At 59.8% G+C, this 23,806-nt stretch overlaps 1 protein-coding gene across 3 annotated transcripts; it reads left to right on the top strand.

The window, feature by feature from the left end:
• Nucleotides 1-23,547, top strand: ZNF787 (zinc finger protein 787). Of its 3 annotated transcripts, XM_030851290.3 has the most exons (4): nt 1-176; nt 13,436-13,524; nt 14,856-14,953; nt 21,779-23,547. In XM_030851290.3, coding segments are annotated over exons 3-4 (1,077 nt in total). In that variant the 5' UTR covers nt 1-176; nt 13,436-13,524; nt 14,856-14,952; the 3' UTR covers nt 22,855-23,547. The 3 variants fall into 3 exon arrangements, with proteins under 3 accessions (XP_030707150.1, XP_030707146.1, XP_060144564.1); XM_030851286.3 differs by lacking the exon at nt 14,856-14,953 and having other exon boundaries at nt 7-176; XM_060288581.2 differs by lacking the exons at nt 1-176; nt 14,856-14,953 and adding an exon at nt 411-2,307.
• Nucleotides 23,548-23,806: the final 259 nt, after the last annotated feature.

A 23,806-nucleotide genomic window follows, 5' to 3' on the forward strand; every position in this document is an offset into this window, starting at 1 on the left:
GGGGTGGGAAGGGGAGGGGGGAGCGGCGCGGGCGGAAGCGGCCAGGAAGGTCACTTCCGGCCTGGGCGCCCGTCCCCCTGACCCCAGGGTCTGAGTCGCCGCTGCCGCCGCTGCCACCATCCGCGAGGGAGGAGAGAGGAGGAGGAGTGCGGCGCGGCGGCCCCGGGACCGAGGAGGTGAGGGGAGGGCGCGGGGGCGGGGGGCATGCGCCGGGGGCCGGGTGGGCGCGCGCCTCAGGGCGCCGGGCTGCGGCCGGGGGGGCGGGCGGGGAGGCGGGAGGCGAGCGCGACTGGGCGGGCGAGTGCGCGTGCGCGCCGCTGGGGGGGCGTGAGTGGGCGCGCGGCCGGTGACGCGGGGCGGGGCGGGGGCACCGGGAGGGGCTGCAGGGAACGCGCTTGGGGAGTGCGCGTGCGCCGCTCCCAGGAGCGCGCCCGAGGCGGGAGCGCGCGCCGGGCCGGAGGCTCGGGCGAACGCGTCCTCCCTGGCTTCCCTGGCCGGTCGTGGCCGGAAGCGGTGGCGACTCCCGGGGGAAGTTGAGGCCCCTGTGGGGGAGGAGGCCGCGCGGGCCCAGCCTGCCTGACCGGAAACGGCGGCCCCGGGGGGCCCGTCGTGGCCCCGGGCCTGCCCCCATTCCTTCCCCCTTTCAAAGGAACTCGGTCCCGCTGTCGTCCCGGGCGGGCTGCGTGCGGCCTTTGATCCGGCCGATAATTACGGGCTTTCCGGCCGGCGGGAGGCTCATTCATTCGCCCCTGCGCGGGCGGCGGGCAGGAAGCGCGTGCGCCAGAGGGGAAGTGATGGGCCAAGGTCAGGCACCGCGTGGCCCGCGGGGCAGGGCAAGGACGGTGGCCAGGCCCGATGGCCATCCCGAGGCCTCCCGGGCGCCGAACCGCGCCCCTGAACCCCAGCTCCCAGTCTCCACCGTAAAGGGGGACACCCCAGTTCGTGGAAATGAGTGCCCTTCGGTCCCGCGGGGTCGGGCAAGCTTGGGATGGCGTGATCAGTCGGAAAAGTGAGCCACAGCGAGTGTGGACAGAGGCTGTTACAGAGCCGTTACCAATGCTTGGCACCAAGGACAGGGAGATGAACAAGGTCCCTGAGGGAGCGGGTAGAGACCTGGACAGAGGTCCGTGCCCCTCTCCCCTCTCCACCCCCGTCCTCATCCAGGGGGCCGAGGGAGCCAGGGAAGACACCCCACCCAGCCCAATCCAGAGGGGCAGTCAGCGTTTTAGGAAAGGACTGACTTGGTTTGGGTTTTCCGTGTGGTTCCTGGTGCCCGGCCCTGCGTTGGGCAATGCTGAGGATCCAGCTAGGAGCTGGGTCTGGCCTCGCTTCTGGGGAAGCACAGTTGCTGTTGATCCTGGCTTATCTCCTAAGACTGTAAGCCTCTTTGGCTAAATGCAGCTGGCATTCACCTACCTGTCTCTGCTGTAGTCTCCTTTGTCCTCCTGCCTCAGCCACAGAGAACATTGAGATCAGATTCCTTCTAATGTTATCTCTTGTATTAGCCCTTTTCCTCCTGGAAGTCATCCAGGTCTGACCACCACCCAGCAGAGCTAGAGAACAGGGAGGGCTTAGCACCATGCTGGGCCCAGGAGCAGCACTGTAGTGTGTTAGCCCGGGGCTCTGGGGTCAGACTGACTTGCTTTCAAGTCCTAACTTCACCGTTCATCACCTTTGTGACCTTGCGGCACAAGTAATTTCTCAGTTTCTACTTGAGTGAAACAGGGATAATAACAATAGTATTGATCTTGGCAGGAAGATTCTTAACGCTTTCCTCTTAGAGCCAAAGCAAATCTCATAAAAGTGGGTGTAAAGCATGTGGACAGGCCTCTGGGGCCAGGCATTCCTAGGCCAGGCTCTGGCTCCGTCTCTTCCAGCCCTGTGACCTTTGACATGCCACTTCCCCTTTCCCAGGCTCAGTTTCCTTCTCAGTCCCTTAAGATGGAGAGCACAGTCGACCGTTCGCTGGATAAGCCTGGTCCATCAAAGCTGCTGCCCAGGCCCCGCCCTGTGCTGGGCCCTTGGACACAGCGGTGGTCCTGGTGCAGTGCTCTGCGGTGGGGTGGGAGAGGAGGGTCACTCAGCTGGGCAGCACTTCCTGTCCTGGAGCAGCTCAGAGCCCTGGTGGGGAGGCACGTGCATGGAAGCCCAAGGCTCGGGAATTTGCCAGGATGGCCCTGGGAGCTAGAGGAACCCAGAGGGAGGGCATTCTGGTCAGGGAAGGATGTCTGGGGAGATGGCGTGTTCCGAGTCTTGAAAGACAGAGGAATCGGCCAAGAGGACTCTGGGACTCTGGAGAGGAGGATGGTGAGTTCTGGGCAGGCAGAGGTAATCTTGCTCCATGGCCTCCAGCGACTGCCTGGCTGCCCTGTGCTCTTTGGTGGTCACTCCTGGGCACACAGATCTCTGGGCACCTGTGCTCAGATGAGGCCCATAGCCCCCTAACCCTGGCTGGCTGTCCCACAGTGCTGCTTGAGGTCTCCTGCCTGCCGAGGCACGTGCCGGGCACTGCCCCCAGGGACTCAGCTCTGGCCCTGGCCTCCTGGTGGAGACAGACTGCAGATCTGACGACACTCTGGCTGAGCCCTAGGCAGGCGGCTGGCCCTGTGCCCGGTACTCAGTGTCCTGAGCCCTCGGAGGCCCTGGGATGGGGTGGTCACCCCACTCTGCGGGGGACTGAGTCCCAGGCGCCACGGCAGCACCGGAGCATGGGTCTGTGTGAATCCAGAGCCTGGCCCTTTCCCATGATGCCACCACCTGCGTCAGCTTCTTTTGGCCAGGCTTGGGGCCTGGGGGAGACAAAGGCTGTTCTGAAGGAGGTCTCTTAGGTGTCATTAGTTGGTTTGGGGACTCGGGGATCCCCTTCAGGTGGGGCAGCTATCGTGAAGATTCGTACAGGCGGGGCCGCTGGCTCAGGGGATTCTGAGACCCAGCCCCTCATTTCAGGTGTGCCTTTCACAGGTGGTGAGGACACGGGCAGTGTGTGCTGAGATGCAGGTGTCAGGAGGCCTCACTAACCTATGAGGCAGGTAGGGGAGTTCTGTTGTCACGCTAGTAGGGTCAGCAGCCCTGTCGTAGGAGCAGAGAGAGCCGTTGCCTCACCCCACTGTACAGCCAGCCAGCAGAGCTTGGGGTGAGGGGCTGGCGGGGAAGGCCCTGGGCTGCTCCTGGGCCTGCCTTGGCGGGCTTTCCCTGGCTCCGTCTGCCTGGTCTCTGGGCTCTCTCATGCCGAATGAGGAGTCCCGTGTGGGCAGCCTGGTAATGAATGTTTCTGGGGACCTAAAGACGCATCAGACGTGGCCCCAGCCTTGAGGCTCAGGGTCAGGCCGGCCAGAAAGTTGTGGCCCCGTGGGGCTCTGTGTGCAGGGTCTGCTGGGAGGTCGCAGTCCTCCAGGGCTGCGTGGGGGACACGCAGGGGTGAGTAAGCCGGGGAGATCCTCCCAGGGACATAGGCTGCATCTGTACTCGTGGAAATAAGGGGAGCAGGTGCCCCTGTCCTCGGTGGAAGGGGAAGAAGTGCCTTGGAGTCTGGCCCACTGGTTTCACCTTGGCCCTTCTGCCCTGTGGCTCTGTGGCGTTGGGTCAGCCAGTGAACTTGTCTGAACTGGGCTTTAGACTCCTGGTTCACACTTACTAGGCAGTACCGGGCACCTGGCTCCTTGTGGAGCGCGTCATCTCGTCTGATCTTGACGCCAAGCCCACGAAGAGGAGACACGGGGTGAAGCAGCTGCCCTAGGCGGTGGGTGGTGAGGCCGATCCCAACCCCGGCAGCCTGCCCTCCTTCCCGGAGAGGACGGCCTCTCGTCTCTTGGTGGTGGTGGGGGATCAAGATTATGTACCTGCTGCACCCTGTGCACGGTCTGCAGTGTGTAGCCTGTGCTTGATGAGTGCGAGCTGGCCATTTTTTTGAAAAAATTAATTATTTATTTTTGGCTGCATTGGGTCTTTGTTGCTGCGCGCGGGCCTTCTCTAGTTGCGGTGAGCGGAGGTTACTCTTCGTTGTGGTGCGCGGGCTTCTCATTGTGGTGGCTTCTCTTGTTGCAGAGCACAGGCTCTAGGCACACGGGCTTCAGTAGTTGTGCCACGTGGGCTCAATAGTTGTGGCTCACGGGCTCTAGAGTGCAGGCTCAGTAGTTATCGCGCACGGGCTTAGTTGCTCCGCGGCATGTGGGATCTTCCCGGACCAGGGCTTGAACCTGTGTCCCCTGCACTGGCAGGCAGATTCTTAACCACCGCACCACCAGGGAAGTCCTGCGAATTGGTCTTATTTGATAAGAGGAGACAGTTGAGCTGAGGGAAGGGAGAAGTCTGGGAAGGATTTCTGGAGGAGGTGCTGTTTTTGCTGGGCTCTGGTAGCAGATCTACAGGGGGAAGGTGGGTGGGCAAGGTGGAAGGAAGCACCGTGCAGATCGCACAGATTGCCAGGTTGGGAGAGTCCATGCTCACCTGGAGGATGGGGAGTCTGGCCCGTTGGCCTGATTGAGGGGTGACAGAACATGAGATGCCCCATAGGTGCAGTTCTGGTTTTTGTTTTTTGTTTTTTGTTTTTGTTCTGAAGAGTATTTTGTTTGTTTAAACAATTTTCAGTTGCTCACCAACATTTAAGAATCAGGAGTGGTCACAAATGTTTCGGAAGCTCTAGAAGCACTAGGTGGTGGCCGGTGGCTGGGACGGGGCAGAGGCTGCAGTGCTCCCCTCTACTCCTGGGTGGGCCTGCGGCCGTAACAGTAGGTCAGGGTTCTAGGAGTTCCAGAAACTTCTGTCTCTCGTGGAGCAGATGGGGAGTGGTGACTGGGGCTGTGCGTGTCTACCCTGAGCTCACTCTTTTCTGAGCCAGCCCGGCCCTGCTGGGCCCCTGGGAAGGGCTTCAAAGGACCTGAGAGAGGCCAGGTGTGGGAAATAAAGCAGTGTAATAGACTTAGCAGGAGGCAGCCTAATTGAAGGAAAGGGGGAGGAAGCAGAGAGACAGAAGGAAACTGGAGGGGGAGCCTCAGGACCTCGCTCAACCCTGTGTGTCTAAGCATGCTGGAATCCTTGTAGGGAAGAGTGGTCTGCCCAGCTGGCCCCAGACCAGACAGAAAACATCTAAATGGTCAATCCATGGAGGAAACACGGACAGTTGCCACCCAAAAAGGGGTGCAAGATCCTGATGGCATCACAGAGACATTCCCCCAACATTCAAACCACAGGTCTGACGTGGGGAGGGCTCCCGGATCACCTTGGGGGCCCGGGGGGCCCAGACAGATGCAGAGGAGGGAACAGACTGGGTCTTCAGGCCTGGAGTGAGGGGTGAAGAAGCCTACAGAACAGGGAAGTGAGGAAGGAGCTGGATGGGAGATGTAGGGGTGTGCCTGCAGCCCTAGGGGTACTGGGGGGCACCTACCATCCAGGGAGGGCTGAAGAGGGGCTGAGGGTCCGAGGCGGCCCTGTTGAGTCGGTGGTCTGAGAGCTCCAGCCCACTCACCTGCAGGGAGCTGGCGTGCACAGGAGCGGATGCTGGAGATGAGGAGGGCCATCCCAAACAGTGGTGGGTGGTGGCAGCCTTGGAGGGAAGTAGGCCCTGCGCTGGGATGTCGGCGGGGCTTGTTGGGCTAGGGATTTGACATTTGAGCAGACCCTTGAAAGGTGAGAAGGGGCCAGGCAGGTGGAGGACTGGGCCAGGCTCTCTGGCGGGAAAGAGGAGGCCTGGGCGGGAGGTGGGAGTGAGGGTCTGGAGGAGGAAGTGAGTTTGCAAGGGTGACTGGGGCCGATGGGGCCCTGCAGGACCTGCAGAGGAGTCTGGATTTTGGACTGAGTGCAGCGGACACATGTTGGAGGTGGTTCAGGCAGGGGAGTGATGTGAACTGAGCTACCTGAAAAAAAAAAAGTAACAGTTTCATTGTGATGTAATTCCCATGTTGTACAGTTCACTTACTTAAAGTATACAGTTAACGTATTCACAGGGATGTGCAACCATCACCACGCTGATTTTAGGACTTTCTCATCATCCCCTAAAAGGCTGTGTACCCACTCGTGTCCCCCGGCCCGGAGCCTCTGAGAACCACTGGTCTGTGTTCTGACTGGATTTGCCTGTCCTGGACTTTTCACGTGAGTGGAATCACACACCACGTGGTCTGTGTCTGCCGAGGTCCATCTGTGACGCAGCACTGGTCAGTGCTTCCGTTTCCTGGCTGAGTAATACTCAAGCTACAGATGGACCACGTTTGTGCGTCCATTCACCCGGTGATGGGGGTTTGGGTTGTCTCCACTTTCTGGCTGTTGTGATTTATGCTTCTGTGAACACGTGTGTATAAATTTGGGGGCGGACATGTTTTCATTTCTCTTGGGTACGTGGCCAGAAGTGGAGTTGCTGGATTATACTGTAATTCTGTGTTTAACCTTTTGAGGAGCTGCTAATCTCTTTTCCACAGTGGCTGCACCATTTCACAGTCTCAGCAGCAATGCACGAGGGTTCCAACTTCTCCACACCCTCTCCAACACTTGTGTTTTCTGTTTTTATTATGTCCGTCCCAGTGGGTGTACAGTGGGGTCCCTCTGTGGTTTTGATGAGCGTTTCCCTGAGGGCTGATGATGTTGAGCATCTTTTCATGTACTTAACAGCATGCTGTCTTTGGAGAAACCTCTCTTCTGATCCTTTGCCCGTTTTTAGTTGCTTATTTGAACTGAGTGCCTTGAAAAGATGAATTGGTCCGTGGTGTGGGGAATGGACTCTGGAGGGGTGTTTGGCAGGAGTGCGGGGGGTGGGGTGGGGGGGTGGGAGTTGGGAGAGGAGGGTGGTGAGGATGGCAGGCAGGGGAGAGGGAGCGGGGAGGGAGCTCCGGGAAGGGAGGGAGCGTGTGTGCACACGATGGTGCTGCCTACTGCCCCCGGGGTCAAGGCTGAGAAGTAGCCACTGGATTTGGTGACCAGAAGGTTGTGGGAGTGGCGGTTGGAGGATGGCGGGGGAGGAGGTGGGGGTCACAGCTCAGCCCGACAGTGGAGGGAAAGCAGCTGGAGAGGAGAGAGAGGCACGCGGGGTGAGGGGACAAGTGAGTGGGCCCTCGGGAGGGTCTGGGGCGGAGAGCGAGGACAGGGGGAGCAGGGAGCCGCCGGCAAGCAGAGCTGGGGGAGGAGGACGAGGTGAGATTGGCAGCAGAAGAAAGAGCTGGGTAATTGGTGGGCAGGCATCCAGAGGAGGTGGGCGGGATCTAATAACAACAATAATAACGATAATTTGTCTTACACTTAATAGCCAGCGCTAATTGAATCGCTCAAGGCCCCAGCAGCGGCGTGCCTTCGTCTCTGCAGAGCGGGGGTCCGAGCAGGGTGAGGCTGGGCCGGTACTGTTGAGCGTTTGGGGGGGCCGGGGGAGAGTAGGACCCTCTGCTTTTGGCCTCCGGGGCTATCAGAGTCCACAGTCAGGCTGGCTGCGGGAATTGCCCCTTCTCCCCCAGAGAGCCGCCCGGGTCCTGAGAGCAGCTAGCTTAGGGGCTGCCTGAGGCCCTCAGCTCTGGCCGCTCCCCTCTGAGGTCCTGGGGCAGGACCCCAAGCCCCCCGGATCAGGACAAGAGGGCCCAACAGCTGCGTGAGTGGATGAGCGCATGAGTGACTGGCTGGACGGGGGAGGGAGGGACCTGGGTAGGATGGTTTAGTGAACGCCCTCGGCTCTTCACCAGGATTGCGGTTGGCCCCCCAGCACGCGCTTCCTGACCTCTCACTCAGTTCCAGGGGTACCTGCTGGTCCCTGTTGCACGGGGGCGGCAGCCGAGGCCCAGAGAGGCTGAGCCGCATGTGCAGGGTCACAGAGTGGAGTGGCCGAGGCACCAGGCTCCAGCCTCCGTGCCAGAAGCCAGGGCAGCACCGCCACCGGGGCCTTTTCCGTGGAGACAGAGGAGATGCCGGGGTGTTCTCACCTCGTGGCTGGTTTTCAGTCTCCCTGGTGGGTGGTGTAACCTCCCTCTGCTCAGGGCTGAAACCGAAATGCAGAGCGGACTGTCCCCGAGTCCCCAGGTGTGCCCTGCGCCAGGCACCCCTGACCAGCAGCGCCAGTGGGAGCCCCTGCCGAACCCCCAGAAGTCAGCGAGAGAAGCTGCCTCTTTCTAGGGCCTCGTAGTAGAGTTCTGCCTAGTCAGGGCTTCCTGCCGTGTCTGGAGTACCATGCAGACGCCTGGCTGGGCCTGCACGGCCCTGCTCTGGCCCCTCTGCCTCTAGTGCCTCATCTACTACCCCAGGGCAGGGCTGGCTCCGTCGTTTTCAGGGCCTGGCATGAAATGAAGAGGTGAGCCCCTTGGGCAAAAAGCAAGAAAAAAGCTTTTCCCTTTCTTCCGAGGTCTCTCAGCCTGTCAGGGTGTTTTTAACTTGGTATTTCGTGTCGCACTCCCCCAGGTACAGGGTTGCCCTCGGGCAGGCCTGGCTCCTGCCCGGGCCCCCGTAGGACCTCCTGTGCAAAACGCGGATCCCGAGATAAGATTAGCAGTAGTCTCAGGGCGGCGACCACAGAGTATGGACCCCCATGCGCTGGGCTCCCTCACCACTGGTGGCCCTGCTGTGGCCCCTGCAGGCACCCCACCTGCCCCTTCCCGCCCTCCATTCCACCATCCAGGACTCAGCCTCCCTCAGGCCCACCTATCCTGTCCCCGCCAGGCCTTTCCTGTGTGTCTGCTTGGCCTGGGACGCTTTCCCCTAAATCCTGGCATCCGTCATTCCTTCGCATCTGGGTCGGCAAACTCTCCTTAATGAGCCAGAGAGTAAACGTTTGAGGGCTTACAGACCAAGAGGCCATGGTGAGGGTATATGTTGACACCTACATACCAGTTAACATGTGACCATTTAAACCCCGTGAGAACCGTTCTTGGTTGGAGGGCAGCTCCCAGGAGGGTCATTGTGTACAGACCCTCCCTTACGTTATCCTGTCTTGGCTCCAGTCTGGCCCATGGAGGGGCCTTTGGCAGTCTGTAGGGGGTGTAGGATTTTCCTCTGCCCTCCTAGGGCTTCCGGCTGGACTGACTAAGGCGGATTAACAGGAGAAAAGCATACGAATTTTATTTCCGTGAGCTTGGGAGCCCTCAGGAGAAAATCGCCGGAGTGCTCCTTATACACCAGGGTGAGCAGGTGCCATGGTGGGGAGTAACCGCGGGACCCGGGGGGATGCAGGAAGGAAGGTCATTTTAGCAGGTCTCTCTCGGGATGTTTCTTCTTCCTGGAGCCGGGAGGGCACTTTCACGTGCCCCCTGCTTTCAGGGGAGAAGGTGCGTTCAGAGCGTCCTTGTTGCACCTGCTGTTTTCCGACTGCCCTGAATTCGGGGTCATCAGTGTGGTAAAGCAGCCTATCAAGGTGGAAGTTCTGCATCTCACGTCCTGGTTCAAGAGCAGCCCCTTCCCCTCCATGCCCAGCCTCACTTTCCTGCTGGCTCTTCCCACCATGGAAATCGGGGTGTTGGTTCCCTCACTGCCTTGTTCTGGGCAGCGTGGCTCCCGGTGCTCAGTAAGCACCTCTGGGTGCAGGGAAATCTCCGGTGCAGGGCTGGCCGCTGTCACCTCCCTGTCCTCCGTCCCTTCCCCCAGAGCCTGTGGGTTCCCTGGAAGGAGGATGGAGGCCAGCCCAGGCCTTGTCGCTGCAGGAAGCTGGCCTGAGGTGGATGCTCGAGGCCGGGAAGTCCCTGCTTTATTGACTTATATGTGATTGTTCCAGTGGCAGCACATGATAACCGCCTGGCAAACGAGTTTCAACCCAGAAGCCACAGAGGAGCGGCCTCTGTCCGTCCCACCTCCTCAGCCCCCGAGCCCTTGGCCTCTCTTCCTTTTCTTTCTCTTGTGTGTTTCTGTTGTTGCTGGGGTTTGAATAAGAGGGCCCCGTACGAATTCTTAGGTCTTTTTACTTTTTAATTGAGATATAAGTCACATATTGCAAAGTTCGCCCTCGTAAAGTGTACAGTCTAGTGGTTTTTTAATATAGTCACAGAGTTGTGCAACCATCACCACTGATTCCAGAACATTTTCATCGCTCCAAAAAACCCCGTGCCAGTGCGCGATCCCTCCCCATCCCACCCCCAGGCTGGCTTATCTCGGCCTGGACGGTTCACATCCCGGAGCCGCGCTCTGAGTGGCCTTGTGTGCTGGCGGCTTCCCGGGGCGTTGGAGTTGTCACCCCGTGTTGGCTGTCACGCACAGCACTGCTGTGAATAGCACTTAGGAGTGGGGTCCTGGGGTCACACAGTGACTTCGTCATTATCAGGACGTGCCAGGCTCTCTTCACAGCGGCTGCCCTACTGGCACACCCGCCCGCCGTGCAGTTTTCACGTTTACCTGTGATCTGAGGGCCCGCACAGTTCTCTCTCCCCAACACCCCGATTTCCCTGTTGTGATACATAGGCCTTGTCACCAGAAAGAAGCCAACCTTTAGTCTTTTCCCCTCGTTACACAAGTAATTATCCATTAATGTAAAAAAAACTGAGAAGGTGAAGGTAAAGGAGAAGAAAACGTTAAGATGGCTCTTCCTGTTATTGGCTGGGGGGGTGGGGGCGGGGCGGCCACTTTACAGCGTTGTTTCAGAGGCTGTGAGATGTCCGTAGACCCGCTTCCCATGGTCTGTGATCTTATTACACTTTCTCCCACCACGGGGCTGGCGGGTTCTTTCCGGTTCTTACCCTGTTCTAAATCTTGCTGTGGCAGACCCTGCAGGAAGCATTTTCCGAGGTTTGGGTTTTCCCCGCAGATTAGCTTATGAAGTGGGCTTCCCCGGGCAGGGGCCATGAGCTCCACAGCGGCGTTACCTGACTGGGCCCTCGTCACCCGATGGGTCCAAGGGCCGGTCTGTCCTTCCGGTATGGGTCTCACCACTTCCTGCAGTGGGTCCTAGAAGGGGGGTGGTCATGGGGGTCGGATTTGGGGTGCACTGCGTTCCGTCCCTCGAGCCTCTGCTCTGTTAGTTGGCCTGTCACCCACCCGTTGGCAGCACATGTCTGTGCCTGGCGCTGTCGTGGGGCCCCCGGAGGGTCTCGGCAGGGCCCTGGAGGCCGGGTACATCCCCTGCCCCGTGACCTTCAGCGAGGCCGTGGGCCCGGGAGGGAGGCAGGGCAGCGTCCTCCTTTGTCCCCTGGCTGCCAGGGTCCTGGGAGTCGTCTCAGCCCTGAGTCCCGCACCACCAGCGCTGAGTAACTCCTGGCTGCTGTCCAGGTGCTCCCTGCTGTTGCTGCAGGGGACCCGGGATCTGGCCCCGCTGCGTCCCAGATACAGTGACGGGAAGCTGCCTTGGTTTTGTCATCAACCCTGCCGTGGCCTCCAACCAGAGCTTGTCCGCCTCACCACCGGCCTCACCTCTCGCCACTGGCTCCATTCCCGTGAGCTGCCTGGTTCAGGCTCCCACCTTCTCGTCAGATTTCGGCAATTCTTGCGTGCTTGGTGGGGGTGTCTCCCTCTTCGTGTCCCGACGGTCTGCTCACTGCCGGGTCCAGGGGGTGCTTGGGCAGCTCCGCCCGGAGGTGGCCCAGGCCCCGACAGGCCTCTTTGAGGGGCGTCTCCCTCCCTGGCCTCCTGGCTTGTCTTGCCCTTGGATTGTGCCCCTGCTCTTAGAGTCCTTGTGACCATTTGTTGAGCGTCAGGATGGTGGAGCGGGTGAGCCACGCGGCCTGTGTCCCTCCTCTGCTCCTGGGCGCTTCCACCTCTGTGCCCTGACCCGGACTTGCTCGGCACAGCCGCGTGCGTTTATTACTTAACTAAACAGGCCGGTTAAACAGGCCAGTTCTCTGAGCTTCTGGCAGATGTCAGCAGAGGTTACTGAGGGGCGGGCCATGGAACGGGCTCCTTTCCGTGCCTGGATGGTGGTGAGCCCCTTGTTACTGGGGGATTCAAGAGAAATGGGTCAGGCTTGTTGTGCCAGGGTGTGTGATGCTTGGGGCTGGATGGCCTCGTTCCCAGATGCCAGTTCCCCCAACTGGAGTGGGGGACAGAAGGACTGTGTGGGGAGAGGTTCTCTGAGCTGTGTGCATGCAGACAGACGGGCCTTGGTTTGCACCTGAAGGGGCCTGAACACGAGAGGAGGAACCGAGGCGCCGCCCCGGGTCCCAGTCGGTGTGCCCCTTCTTGTCAGAAGGCCTGCCTGCCTGCCAGCGTCCTGCTGGAGAGGGATGTCACACCAAGGAGCAGGGCCCAGAGGGGACCAGAATGCCGTGGCCCCAGTACCAGGCTCCGCTGCCGGGGCTGGGTGCCTGCCCACACCTCCCCGCCCTGCACACCGAGTCCAAGATGCAGGCAGACCCCTGCCGGCTCCGCACCTCTGCGCAGCCTGGAGCCCAGGCCTGGCAGCTCCTGCCCTGCCCACCCTGCAGGGGCCAGAGCGGGAAGGGGAGGAAGGCTGAGCTGTGCACCCCGAGGGCCAGATTCTGCTGTGGCGTTGCCCCGGGCAGCGGCGGGGAGTGGAAGTGTGGGCTCTGGAGGCAGGCCACACAGTATGTGAGGGACGTGCACGCCAATGTCCACAGCAGCCGTGCTCACTTTAGCCAAAGGGGAAACACCCAGGCTCTGTCTGTCACCCAAAGAACAGAGAAACAAACAACACGTGGTCTGTCCCTGCAGGGGAGCATTACTCAGCCGTGAAAAGGAAGGAAATCTTGACACGCTGCTCCGTGGGTGAGCCTTGAGAGCGTGCCACTCAGCGAGAGAAGCCAGACGCCAGAGGCCACGTGCTGTGTGATGCCATTCATAAGAAACGTCCAGGGTTAGGGCGAGTGGTGGCCAGGGGCTGGGACCAGAGCAGCCGGCGCTCCTCCCGTGCAGGTCCCCGGAGGGTCCATCGTCGCTGTGTCCAGGCCTGGTGTGGAGTTTTGCTTGGCTGGCCCATGTCTGGAAGCAGACCTCAGACTGTGAGCTGCTCAGACGCTCAGTGCCCGCGTCACCTGTCTCCCTGTCACACACTGTCACGTCTCAGTGGGGTTTGCCTCATCCTGGTCCAGGGAGAGGCCTTAGGACGGGCCTGGCAGGGGAGCCCTTCTGGCCTTGATTGGTGGGATGGTCCCTGGCCTGGAGTGGATTTAGGGTTCCCTTGCTTGGGGTGAGAGCACCGTCTGTACTTGTCTCGCGTAGACTTCACGACCCATGTGTCGGGCTGCCCTCCATCTTCCTGGTGAGGAAACCGAGTGGGGGGATGGAGGGGGTCTCTTGCCCCGGCCCCAGCTGGGCAGCAGTGGAGCTGGGATGCTAGCCCCGGCCAGGTGGCCGCAGCCGGAGCACTTCCTCCTCGCCCAGGTTGCGTGTGGCCTCGGGCTGGACCCCTGTCCAGTGGGGGAGCAGAGGGCCATCTCTCCCTTGGCCCTTAAGTCCCCGCCGCCATGCACCTCCTGTCTGCTGGGCCTGAGCCGGGCGCCTGGAGCCCACATAGCACCTGTCCCCCCACCCCGGGGCCCTCCGTCCAGTCTGGCGTCCTGTAAACTCTGTCCTCTGTCTCGTCCCCTTCTAACAGGGACCCAGACATGGAGCTGCGGGAAGAGGCGTGGTCTCCGGGGCCGTTGGATTCTGAGGACCAGCAGATGGCCAGCCATGAGAACCCAGGTGAGGCGGCCTTGAGGAGTTCTTCCCAGCTGGTCCCTCACCCTTCCCTGGACCCTCGCTTCCTTTGTCTCCCCTTCCCCTCCCGTGGCTCGGGGGTCACCATCCTTCCTCTGGGGGCTCAGCCAGGCTGCCTCCCGGGCCTGTGTGGAGTCTCTGAGTTCCCTCCCAGCTGGGAGCCCCTGGGGGCTGCCCCCTCCCCTCGCTGGGTGCTCGGCACCGTTTCTAGGTGGCCCCTTGGACCTCCTGGGCGGGATGCTCTTTAGACCAGGGTGGCAGGCCCACATACCAGTGGGCCAGGACGTGGAGAGCTGGGGACAGACTGTGATGTGTGGGGAGCGGCAGGCTCACAGAGCAGGGCCAATGACCATCCTGAGGGACAGCTGGGTGTCTGGGCTTTTATGGGGCTTGTATCTTTCTGGGGTTTAATCTGTCACTCTTTAAATATTGGCCACATGTTTTGTTTGACAAAGTGTTATTTGGGTTGAATAAAACTCATCTTTGAGCCCTTGGGGACTAGGCTTTGCTTGCTGAGACCCCATCTGGCCCCGCTGGTCCCTTCACGGCCTCACCCCTTGCCCTCTGGTGAAGATGTGCTCCCCGTTTCCGGGGGTTTTCATGCAGGGCACCTGAGAAATAAAGTATGAGCTCTTTTTCATGCTGCTTTTGATGCGTCTTCGTGCGGGCATCCCGTCCTCGTGCGTTTTGGACGGGGTCAGCCAGCATTTCTTGCTGTGAGGGGGCAGAGGGGAGGTGTTTTCGGCATTGTAGGCCTTGTGCCCCTGCAGCGTGGAAGTGAGTGGGCGCGACCACCTTATTTATAGAACAGGCTCTGAGGTCGTGATCCCGGTGCCAGCGTGTCATAGTCGTCCAAGAGAGGTTACGAGGGCCTGGGCGGGCTGGGGATAGATTGCATAAAGCACTCGAGCCCCTTCGCCTGATCTAGTTCTAAGATCCACTGAGGGGGTGAGGGAAGCTCCTTGCGCTGGCTCCGGGCAGCCGTGGTTACACAGGAGGAAACAGATTTCAGGGCACATGGCACGTGGGGCACAGACCCTCCACCACCCAGCAGGAGGGCGCACGGCCCATCCTTCCCCATTTCATGCTGCCGGGCCTGCCCCTTCCTCCTTTCCCTGTCTTATAGCCTTTTTAAAATTAATTTTACAGTCTGTTTCATGCTGGAAATTGCAAACATCGATAGTGTGGTGATTGCACTTCCCACTGCCTAGCCTTAGCGGTGAGCAGTACTTTGCGGTCTTTTCCCTGGTTGTGCCTGCTTTTTCTTCTGGAGAATTTTAAAGAAAATCCCAGATATTGTATCATTTCACCTACAGATTCTCCAGCAATAACAAACGCTCATCTCACCTGACGAAGCGTTGCCCAGTGTGTGAAGGTGTCCCCAGCTGTCTCCAAAATGCATGTTTGCCTTGAAGTAAGGTGGTTTTAATTTTACACTCCGTCCACTAACTCATTCTCTTGAGGAAACCTCTACAAAGCACAAGTGGGTTCTCATATCCCCTTTGTCCGGCCTGCTGTCCCCAACCCAACCCCCCACCGGAGTCTGTTGCAAGTCTGCTCCGGCCCCTCCCTGCGTGGTACCCCCAACCGCATGACACCCCTTCGCTCAGCTTGTAAGCCGTGTGGCCCAGATGCCTCCAAGCTGCCGTGCGTCCCCTGGTTCTGGGCCTGCCCTGTTGGGTCCTACCTCTGTGGCAGCCTCCTGTGATGGCACAGGGCCGGACCCCTGCCCTGAGACACCCCGCCCCCCCCCGGCTGATGCCTGGACGCAGGAGCAGGAGGCTTGGGCTGGCGGTAGCCCCTGTAGGCTGTTTCCCTGTTGGGTCGGGACGAGGGGTCCGTGAGCAGGGCTGTGAGCGCTTCCTGTGTGCCCCGAGCTTGAGGCCAGGCGCCTCGGGCAGGCCCTCTCATGGAATCCTCACACCCTTCGAGCTCGGGGTGCTGATCAGAGGGTGCTGGGCAGAGAGAGGCCAGGCCACCGCCCAGGGTGAGGCAGCCGGGAGCCAGTGGAAGGGGCCTGGGGCCTGGACGGTCCGTAGGCTGCAGCCAGAGTCTGTTGCGCTGCCTCACTGGCGCACTGACCCCAGCCCACCGCCCGCAGGTGCGAGAGCTGTCCAGGCTCGGCCTGGGGCCTTAGCTACAGGATGTTCAGAAAGAGAAGCCATCCAAAAATGAATAATAAAGAGACATCCCAATTCTGAGGTGGGAAAGAGTCTTCAGCTGGTGTGTTGGAAATCACCCACCAGGGACAGGGTCCCGGCCTCCCGCTCTCACGCCCGCCTCTCACGTCTCAGTGCCCTCCAGAATGACCCCGCAGAGTTCACCGCAAATGCCACGTCTGAGCCGGATGACAGCAGACCCACGTAAAAACACAGCAACTGCCTGTGGGCAAAACCCATGTTCCCGGGTCACACTGGCAGCACACCTTAGGTGCAAAGCCCCAAAATACAGCTGGATGGGGACAAGCCAGCAGCCGGGGCAGTGTGGTGTTAGCAGGGGCAGGAGGGGAAGACGCCCCAGGTAGCCCTCGGGGGTTCACCGGAGGACTTGGGGCTGGTCACGCTGCGGCCAGCAACTGAAGCTGGAGGGGTTCTGTCCAGACCAGGAGCAGGGAGCGCGGGGCTGCTGGGGCCCATGGCTTCCTTTACCCAGGTAAAGTGCCCTGCCCTGGCAGGACCCACGCAGAGCAGAGCCCGTCAGGAGGGGGTTCAGGATCGAGTGGGACCCCTGTCATTGGCCACAAGGGAGAAGGGAAGGTCCAGATAAAATCAGGGGTGGCCGCAGAGCAGGCAGCCCTGCACTCGGAAGAGGGAGCCCTGAGGAGCCAGAAACGCTGTCCAGAGTGTAGCCTCCCAGAAGTTCAGGGAGACTGACCACAGAAATGAGCGAAACTGGAAAATGGTGAGTTCAGTCCTCTTGCTTCCACCCCCCAGGAAGCTATTAGAATAAAAAAGAAGAGGGGCAAATAGTATCTCCACAGACGGGGAGGGTGGTCAGAGATACACCTGCAGACAGGTCAGGATTGTTCAGAGTGGCCAGGAGATGACGGCCCCTGGAAGTGCAAGATCAGAACAGCTCAGCCCAGGGGGCAGAACTCAGCAGAGAATTAGAAACAGAGTCAAATTAATTTCAAAGTGAAGTAGGAGGAATTCGAGACTGAATAAAAATAACACATTGTTCCTTAAGAAAAATCGAAGGTGAAAAAGAGGGCCATTTTAAAATCAAAAAGAAATGAGTAAAGATTAAGGCAGAGTAAAAAAAAAAAACAGGTACTGAAGTTAGGTAAAGAAAGCCCTTTGAAGAAGAAATCCAAAGGAATATAATGGTAAAAACTACGAGTCCAGAAAACATTCCTGAAATGTCAGAGTTAGGTATTGAAGGAGCAAATCACAGATCTGAGAATATCAGCTCGGATGAACAAGACATATTCTATTCAAGTCACGGGGCTTTAAAGGAAGAAGCAAATCCTTTGGGGCATCTAGGCAAAAAGAGCAGATGACTTACAAGGCAAAGTAGATGGGATTGCTGTCAGACTTTGCCAGCAATGCTTTATGCCAGGAGAAAATGGAGTCATATTTATGATTCTCAGGGGAAGAAAAGGTAGAGCTAAGGATCGTATTCAGGAAGACTGCCTTCCACGTTGGAAGGGCGCAGATGACCTCAGCCAGCAGGAGCTGAGCAAACAGGGTTGTCGTGGGGCCTTCCCGAGGAGTCTGCAGGCAAGTGAGCCTTGCGCAGCCCCCGTGGCCAGAGAGATGGGCGCTGAGCCGGGGCAGGCTCCACGAGGGCTCAGGCGGTGGAGGTCTGGCAGTGAAATCAGTGAGGGGAACAGGAATAGTTCACCTGATTTCTCAGGAATGGTACTTGGCAGTGGTGGGGGTGATTCTAACCGTTCAAGTTAGAATGCTTATCGTGAAGCTGTGTGATGTGGGTTCAGCAAATAAGCAGTTATGGGCTAGTCAAGTCCTCTCCTCCCCTAGTGAGGAACAGAGATGCAGATGTCCTAGAAAAGACCGCATAAAAGCCTTTTGGCCTGAATTTGTATGGGAAGTATCAGAAGTCACAGGAATTTTATCTTAAAAAAAAAAAAAAGTGAAGATCATTTCCACATTTTGGTTTTGAAATTGTTTCCCACGAAAAGAAACCAGAGTCCCTTGGAGAAACGGCCAGTTGCAGGTTTGGGGTGGGAAGTATGGATGAACCTGTAGCCCCTTGTTAGGCTGGATGGCAGAGAATCTGTCAAAGACCACCTGGGTCCCGTCCAGAGGACTCGGAGCTCACTTGAGGCTCCCACGCGCTGAAGATGGCAGGCAGTGCAGCCTACCGGATATATTTAAATCCGTGATCTCCTAATGATGTTAAGAAAGGAAAGACTATGTGGTTACCTTGGAGGGTGGTAGGGAACCAGTTCGTAACCTGGAAAACTGGGCAGGTAAGGGGAAATGAGATTCATCCTGCCATAACCACATGAAATTTACCACTGGATACCAACCAACAGATGATGTAGAGTCTCTAAAAGCTATTCCAGCTCCTAAACGCAGGAGAAACCACAGAGCAGCCCCATTTTGCACCCCTCGACGAATCAGCAGACCTAAGCGTTGAGCATCGGTGGCCCTTGATATCACAAAAAGAGAAACACGAGATATCGGGTGCCTTCAGTGAAAGAACAGGATTGCACCTTCAGAATGACTTCAGGGGCCGGCGGGGCTGGGTGAGCCAGCTGCTAACCGGCAGCAGATGCAGGGCACCAGGAGCATGCAGTCAGCAAGGGTCCAACTGGCCTTAGGGCTCCGCTTCTTAAAAGGAAAATCGTAAGGAAAAGCAAGAGATGGAGGAAGTCGTGTCTTACACGAGACTTAAAGACATACTGAAGTAGGGCTTCCCTGGTGGCGCAGTGGTTGAGAGTCCGCCTGCCGATGCAGGGGACATGGGTTCATGCCCCGGTCCGGGAAGATCCCACATGCCGCGGAGCGGCTGGGCCCGTGAGCCATGGCCGCTGAGCCTGCGCGTCCGGAGCCTGTGCTCCGCGCAACGAGAGAGGCCGCGGCGGTGAGAGGCCCGCATACCGCAAAAAAAAAAAAAAGACATACTGAAAAAGTAACGGACCGAACTGTAATGTCTGGGATGTTGCACTTGGGTGACAACCGTACAGAGATGCAAGGGAACGATTACTGCACAGGTCAGGATGGTGGTTATATTTGGGGTTGAGAGGGGGTGAGCTTGGGAAGGGCACGGAGGGACTCCCGGTGGGTGGCCAAGACCTGTGTCTTGACGGGGCATTTGTCTTTCTGCATTGATTGTGGTCAGCTCTGCATTCCGGGCTCTCTGCATGTCGTGTGTTTTAGGGGAAAAAGGTTAACATCCGGTAAAGCCGCAGGTCCTGCCCTTCCCCAGAAGGTCTGCTTGGGAGGATCCACCCTGGGGCGGGAAGCTGCGTGGGCGGCAGGACCCTGTCTGGGCCCAGAGCGCAGGAGCCGGAGCTGAGCCCTCCTTCAGCGAGAGAAGGACAATGACAGTTGCTGTGGGATGACGGGACCTGGAGCCTGGGACACCCCTCCCCTTGCCTTCGGGAATGGCGATCACTCGTCATTTCTGTGCTTTTGATTGAGTGAGCCCATTGTGCTGGTCGCTGTCCTCTCCGCTTTCCGGGAATTCTTGCATCCTTTTAAAGATGACGTTTGTGCGGCAGTGAAGTTGCCCCTATGAGGAAGGCGGCCCAGAGGGAAGCCGCTGACTTCCAGCCTGACCTGGAGGGGTGCAGACTCAGACTCTGGTGTGCGTGAGAGCCGCCCGCTGCTTGGAGAGCGCCGGTCCCTGCACCCACTCGCAGGGGGAGCCAGGAATCCGAAGGTTGAGAGAGAACCCCGCCTCCCGAAATGATTAGACCCTTTTCCATTCAACAGCTTAACACCTGCTTAAAAAGTAGTGAGTGGGGGAAACAGAACGCAGCAGCGGAGAGAAGAGTCAGGTAGCCCAAGGCTACAGAGGAAGCCTGCACCCGCTGCACGCACCTCACTGCCCAGCCGGCTCCTCGGGCCTTCTCTCCCTGTTTCTGGACCTGGACGGGTGGTCGGCCCCTCGCCAACCGCCCCCCCCACCCGCATCCAGGGCCCCGGATTGAGTTACAGGTGTTTCACAAGTTCAGATGAGCTGTGTTCAGTTCCTGTCATCATGATTGTAAATACTCTTCATCGCTGAGTCAGGCGGCATATTGTTAAACTTTCTTGACAACTTTGAAAACAAGACGTTTATTTCAATCAAAGGAGTGCAGAATACTTGCTATGGGTCAGGTGGTGCGGCTCATTTCCCGCAAAGAGCAAGTCTCCTTTCCAGCCCAGCCCAGTCCACCCCTGCTGCCCGGACACACTGCTCAGAGGCAGACAGCTCCCCAAGGTTCAGTTTTTTATTCTTGAATATCTCCACATAATGTGCTTATGACTCTATTGCTTTTTCTTTCTTTTGGCTGTGCCTGGTGGCTTGCGGGATCTTAGTTCCCTAACCAGGGATCGAACTGGGGCCCGTGGCAGTGGACGCCTGGAGTCCTAACCACTGGACGGCCAGGGAATCCCCATGATGCCACTTCTTGATTTATGTTGACACCAAAGTGGGCCCTGTGTCATCTCTTGAAAAGCGGCCCCCACCCGGCCCAGACTTCCTACCTGGATTTTTTTTTTTCCTGCTCCATATATGATTCTATATCCCATTACCCTTTCCAGTACAGGCGGTCTTGGGACCCAGACTACCCGTGCAGATACTGCTTTGCTGCTCCCAGGCCGTGTAGCCTTGGGCGGTGGTTCATCTTCCTGGTGCCTTGGTGTTCTCACCTGTAAAGACCCGAGTTCCATGGAGCCCACCTTACAAGACTTAAACGCATGGATGCTTATGAAGTGCATGGGACCATTGTCTCAGGACAGTTGGAGCACTTTGTTCCCGGCCAGGTGCTGGAACACAGGGATCGGGCCGCTGTCCTTGTGGGCTTGCAGGCTAGTGAGAGGGAGAGGGAAAACAATGTTTGGTAGGTTATAATAGGATTCACCTTTGAAAGACACCTTCGCGGTGCACCTAGGGGCGGGGCCAGGGGCGGGAGGGCGGGGCTGTGATCAGGGGGCGGGGCCGGAACCCAGGCACGAGTCCGCGCTCGAGCACGTGCCCCACCTCCATTCTGTAACTCAGGCCCAAGCCGGACAGGGAAAGCAAATGTCGCCAAGGGTGCACACAGAGCAGGCCAAGCGTGCACACAGAACAGTCTCGGAGAGCTGGGCAGGCTGCGGGGAGGGGGCAGGCTCTCGTCTCTCCCGGGAGGCCGGCCGTTCAGGCCAGGCGCGGCGTAATTGTGTTAGAGGCTTTGTTGGGCAGATGGCCCGTGGTGGTGTCCTCAGTTTGCAGACGCCAGGACCAAGGCCCCACGCTCCTTTATTGTTTGCACTGGGCATACAGTACCTACAAACCCAGGGACCAGGGTGAGGAAGTCTGTAATAGAGGCTGCGGTGTTTGGAGGTTGCACTCCCAGTTAATGGAGGGTCAGGACTTCCATGCGGCCTGTGATCCCATTAACCAGTCCGGTGACCCCTTGCTCTTCTCTCTTCTCCACCCGCAGCCAGGATTATCTTCCGAGAGCCCAGATGTGACACCATCGTTTCCCGCTTGTACACCCACAGGGTGCTGCAAGCCCTTGTCCCTGGGCTAAGGTGGAAACCGCGCTGCGGCTGCCTTCCGGTCTGGCGGGGACGCGCTCTGCTGGCCCCCAGCCTGGGGCCTGGGCTTCGGGAGGCATTCTTTACTAGGAGCCTTCCCTAGACCTCCATCCCGTACCCCCGTTGGTTTCTGTTGTTTCCTTTAGCAGACATTTCTGGCGTCCCTACTAAGTCCCGGGCATTGTTCTAGATGCTGGGGAAACGGCCGTGAAGGAAGGAAGAGTCCTAAGGGATGGGTAATGAATGTTTAGTAAAATGCCGGGGCGTGTTCGATGCCCTGAGGACAGACACTAGGAGGGGTGAGGGGAAGGGGACCGATGGGAGGGACGTCTGACCAGGGCCAGGTCCGTGAGGAGGGCTCCGCACTGGCAGGGCCCAATTGCCCTCTGAGGGAGGTTCTGCCACCGCCCCCGTTATAGGGAAGCCTGGGAGGGCGCACAGGTGAGCGAGGTTCCCGGGGGCACGCAGAGCAGCAGGTGGAGGGGCCCCAGGCCGCTCTCGCACGTAGGCTCTCTGACTCCCTCCTCTCCCCTCTTGCCTTCCAGTGGACATCCTCATCATGGATGACGACGACGTCCCCAGCTGGCCCCCAACCAAGCTGTCCCCGCCCCAGTCGGCGCCCCCGGCTGGTCCCCCGCCCCGGCCGCGGCCGCCCGCCCCCTACATCTGCAACGAATGCGGCAAGAGCTTCAGCCACTGGTCCAAGCTGACGCGGCACCAGCGCACACACACGGGCGAGCGGCCCAACGCCTGCAGCGACTGCGGCAAGACCTTCTCGCAGAGCTCGCACCTGGTGCAGCACCGGCGCATCCACACGGGCGAGAAGCCCTACGCCTGCTCCGAGTGCGGCAAGCGCTTCAGCTGGAGCTCCAACCTCATGCAGCACCAGCGCATCCACACGGGGGAGAAGCCCTACGCCTGCCCCGACTGCGGCCGCAGCTTCACGCAGAGCAAGAGCCTGGCCAAGCACCGGCGCTCGCACAGCGGCCTCAAGCCCTTCGTGTGCCCGCGCTGCGGCCGCGGCTTCAGCCAGCCCAAGAGCCTGGCGCGCCACCTGCGGCTGCACCCGGAGCTGTCGGGGCCTGGCGTGGCGGCCAAGGTGCTGGCGGCCAGCGTGCGCCGGGCCAAGGCACCCGAGGAGGCGGCGGCGGCGGACGGCGAGATCGCCATCCCGGTGGGCGACGGCGAGGGGATCATCGTGGTGGGCGCGCCGGGCGAGGGGGCCGCGGCGGCCGCAGCCATGGCGGGCACGGGGACCAAGGCGCCGGGACCCCGCTCGCGGCGCGCCCCGGCCCCCAAGCCGTACGTGTGCGTGGAGTGCGGGAAGGGCTTCGGGCACGGGGCCGGGCTCCTGGCCCACCAGCGCGCCCAGCACGGGGACGGGCTCGGGGCGGCGGGGGGCGAGGAGCCCGCGCACATCTGCGTGGAGTGCGGCGAGGGCTTCGTGCAGGGCGCGGCGCTGCGGAGACACAAGAAGGTCCACGCCGTGGGCGCGCCCTCCGTCTGCAGCCGCTGCGGACAGAGCTACTACCGGGCAGGCGGGGAGGACGACGACGACGACGACGACGAGGAGGCGGCGGGCGGGCGGTGCAGCGAGTGCCGTGGCGGGGAGGGCCGGTAGGGGCGGGGGCCCGGGGGGGCAGGGCCCCTCGGGCTTGGCGGGGACGACGGCGCAGGACCCAGAGACCCGGGGAGAAACGGACAGAGGGCTGCCCCGGACCGGCGGCGCGCTCTACCCCCTCCCCTCCCGCGGCCTGTGCGGCCTGAGAGGTGCGGCGGGCCTGGGGCGGGACACTGGGGACGCTCACCGGGCCGCCCGGCCCCTCCCCGCGCCCGGCCCTCGGCCTGGCCTGACCCTTGTAGGTTCTCGGCCGAGCCCGAATCAAGACGTGTGAGAACTAGAGAGACCAAGATACGACAAAACCCACGAGCGAAAGACCATTTTCCCTCTTTCTCTTCCCCACCAACGGGGGGTGTTGAGAAGATGCCGAACATTGGGACCTTTCCACTCGGAGGGGCCCCAGAGAGGGAAGGGAAAGAGGGGTCCTTTTCCCTTTTAGAATTTTCTTTATAATCATATCCCCTTCCTGACCCCGCCTACCTATTATTTTCTCTCTTCTTCGCGGGTCCCATCCTTTTTCCTCGCCCTAGTCCTTCCTCCCCCTCCTGGATCTGGGGTAGCAGAGAAGTGCTGGAGCGGAACTAGCCCCTGTCCCAGGCGCACCCCGCAGAAAACGGGTTCCCGTCTCATCCCAGGCCTGGGCACGGTTGGAGGAGGGGTGCGGGGGGCAATAAATCGCACTATCCAATTGTCCCTGCTGTGCGTGTTTCTTGAGTTCGGGTAAACGGAGGGCTCTGCACCGGGCAGTTGCTGCTGAGGGGGTACTGACCACGGGCCAGGCCCGTGGAGAGAGGCTGCCGGCTCGGCCCGCACTCGCGCCCGGGTGCAGACTGGGCGGTTGTCCTGGAAGAGTGACCGGCCAGGTCACCGGCAGCGGGTTCTGGGACCCAGCGGAGTGGCCGTCAAGTATCCAGGCTGGAGGATGGGCAGGCCTGTGAGGAACTGGGGCGGT

The sequence above is a fragment of the Globicephala melas genome, chromosome 19, assembly GCF_963455315.2.
Source record: "Globicephala melas chromosome 19, mGloMel1.2, whole genome shotgun sequence".
In the NCBI taxonomy this organism is placed as follows: Eukaryota; Metazoa; Chordata; class Mammalia; order Artiodactyla; family Delphinidae; genus Globicephala; species Globicephala melas.

Excerpts from the sequence above, each read along its gene's own strand:
- ZNF787 (XM_030851286.3), top strand. The coding sequence starts at position 13,446 with ATGGAGCTGCGGGAAGAGGCGTGGTCTCCGGGGCCGTTGGATTCTGAG. Across the intron at positions 13,525-21,778 it reads GGCCAGCCATGAGAACCCAG|TGGACATCCTCATCATGGAT; the intron begins GTGAGGCGGCCT and ends CTTGCCTTCCAG.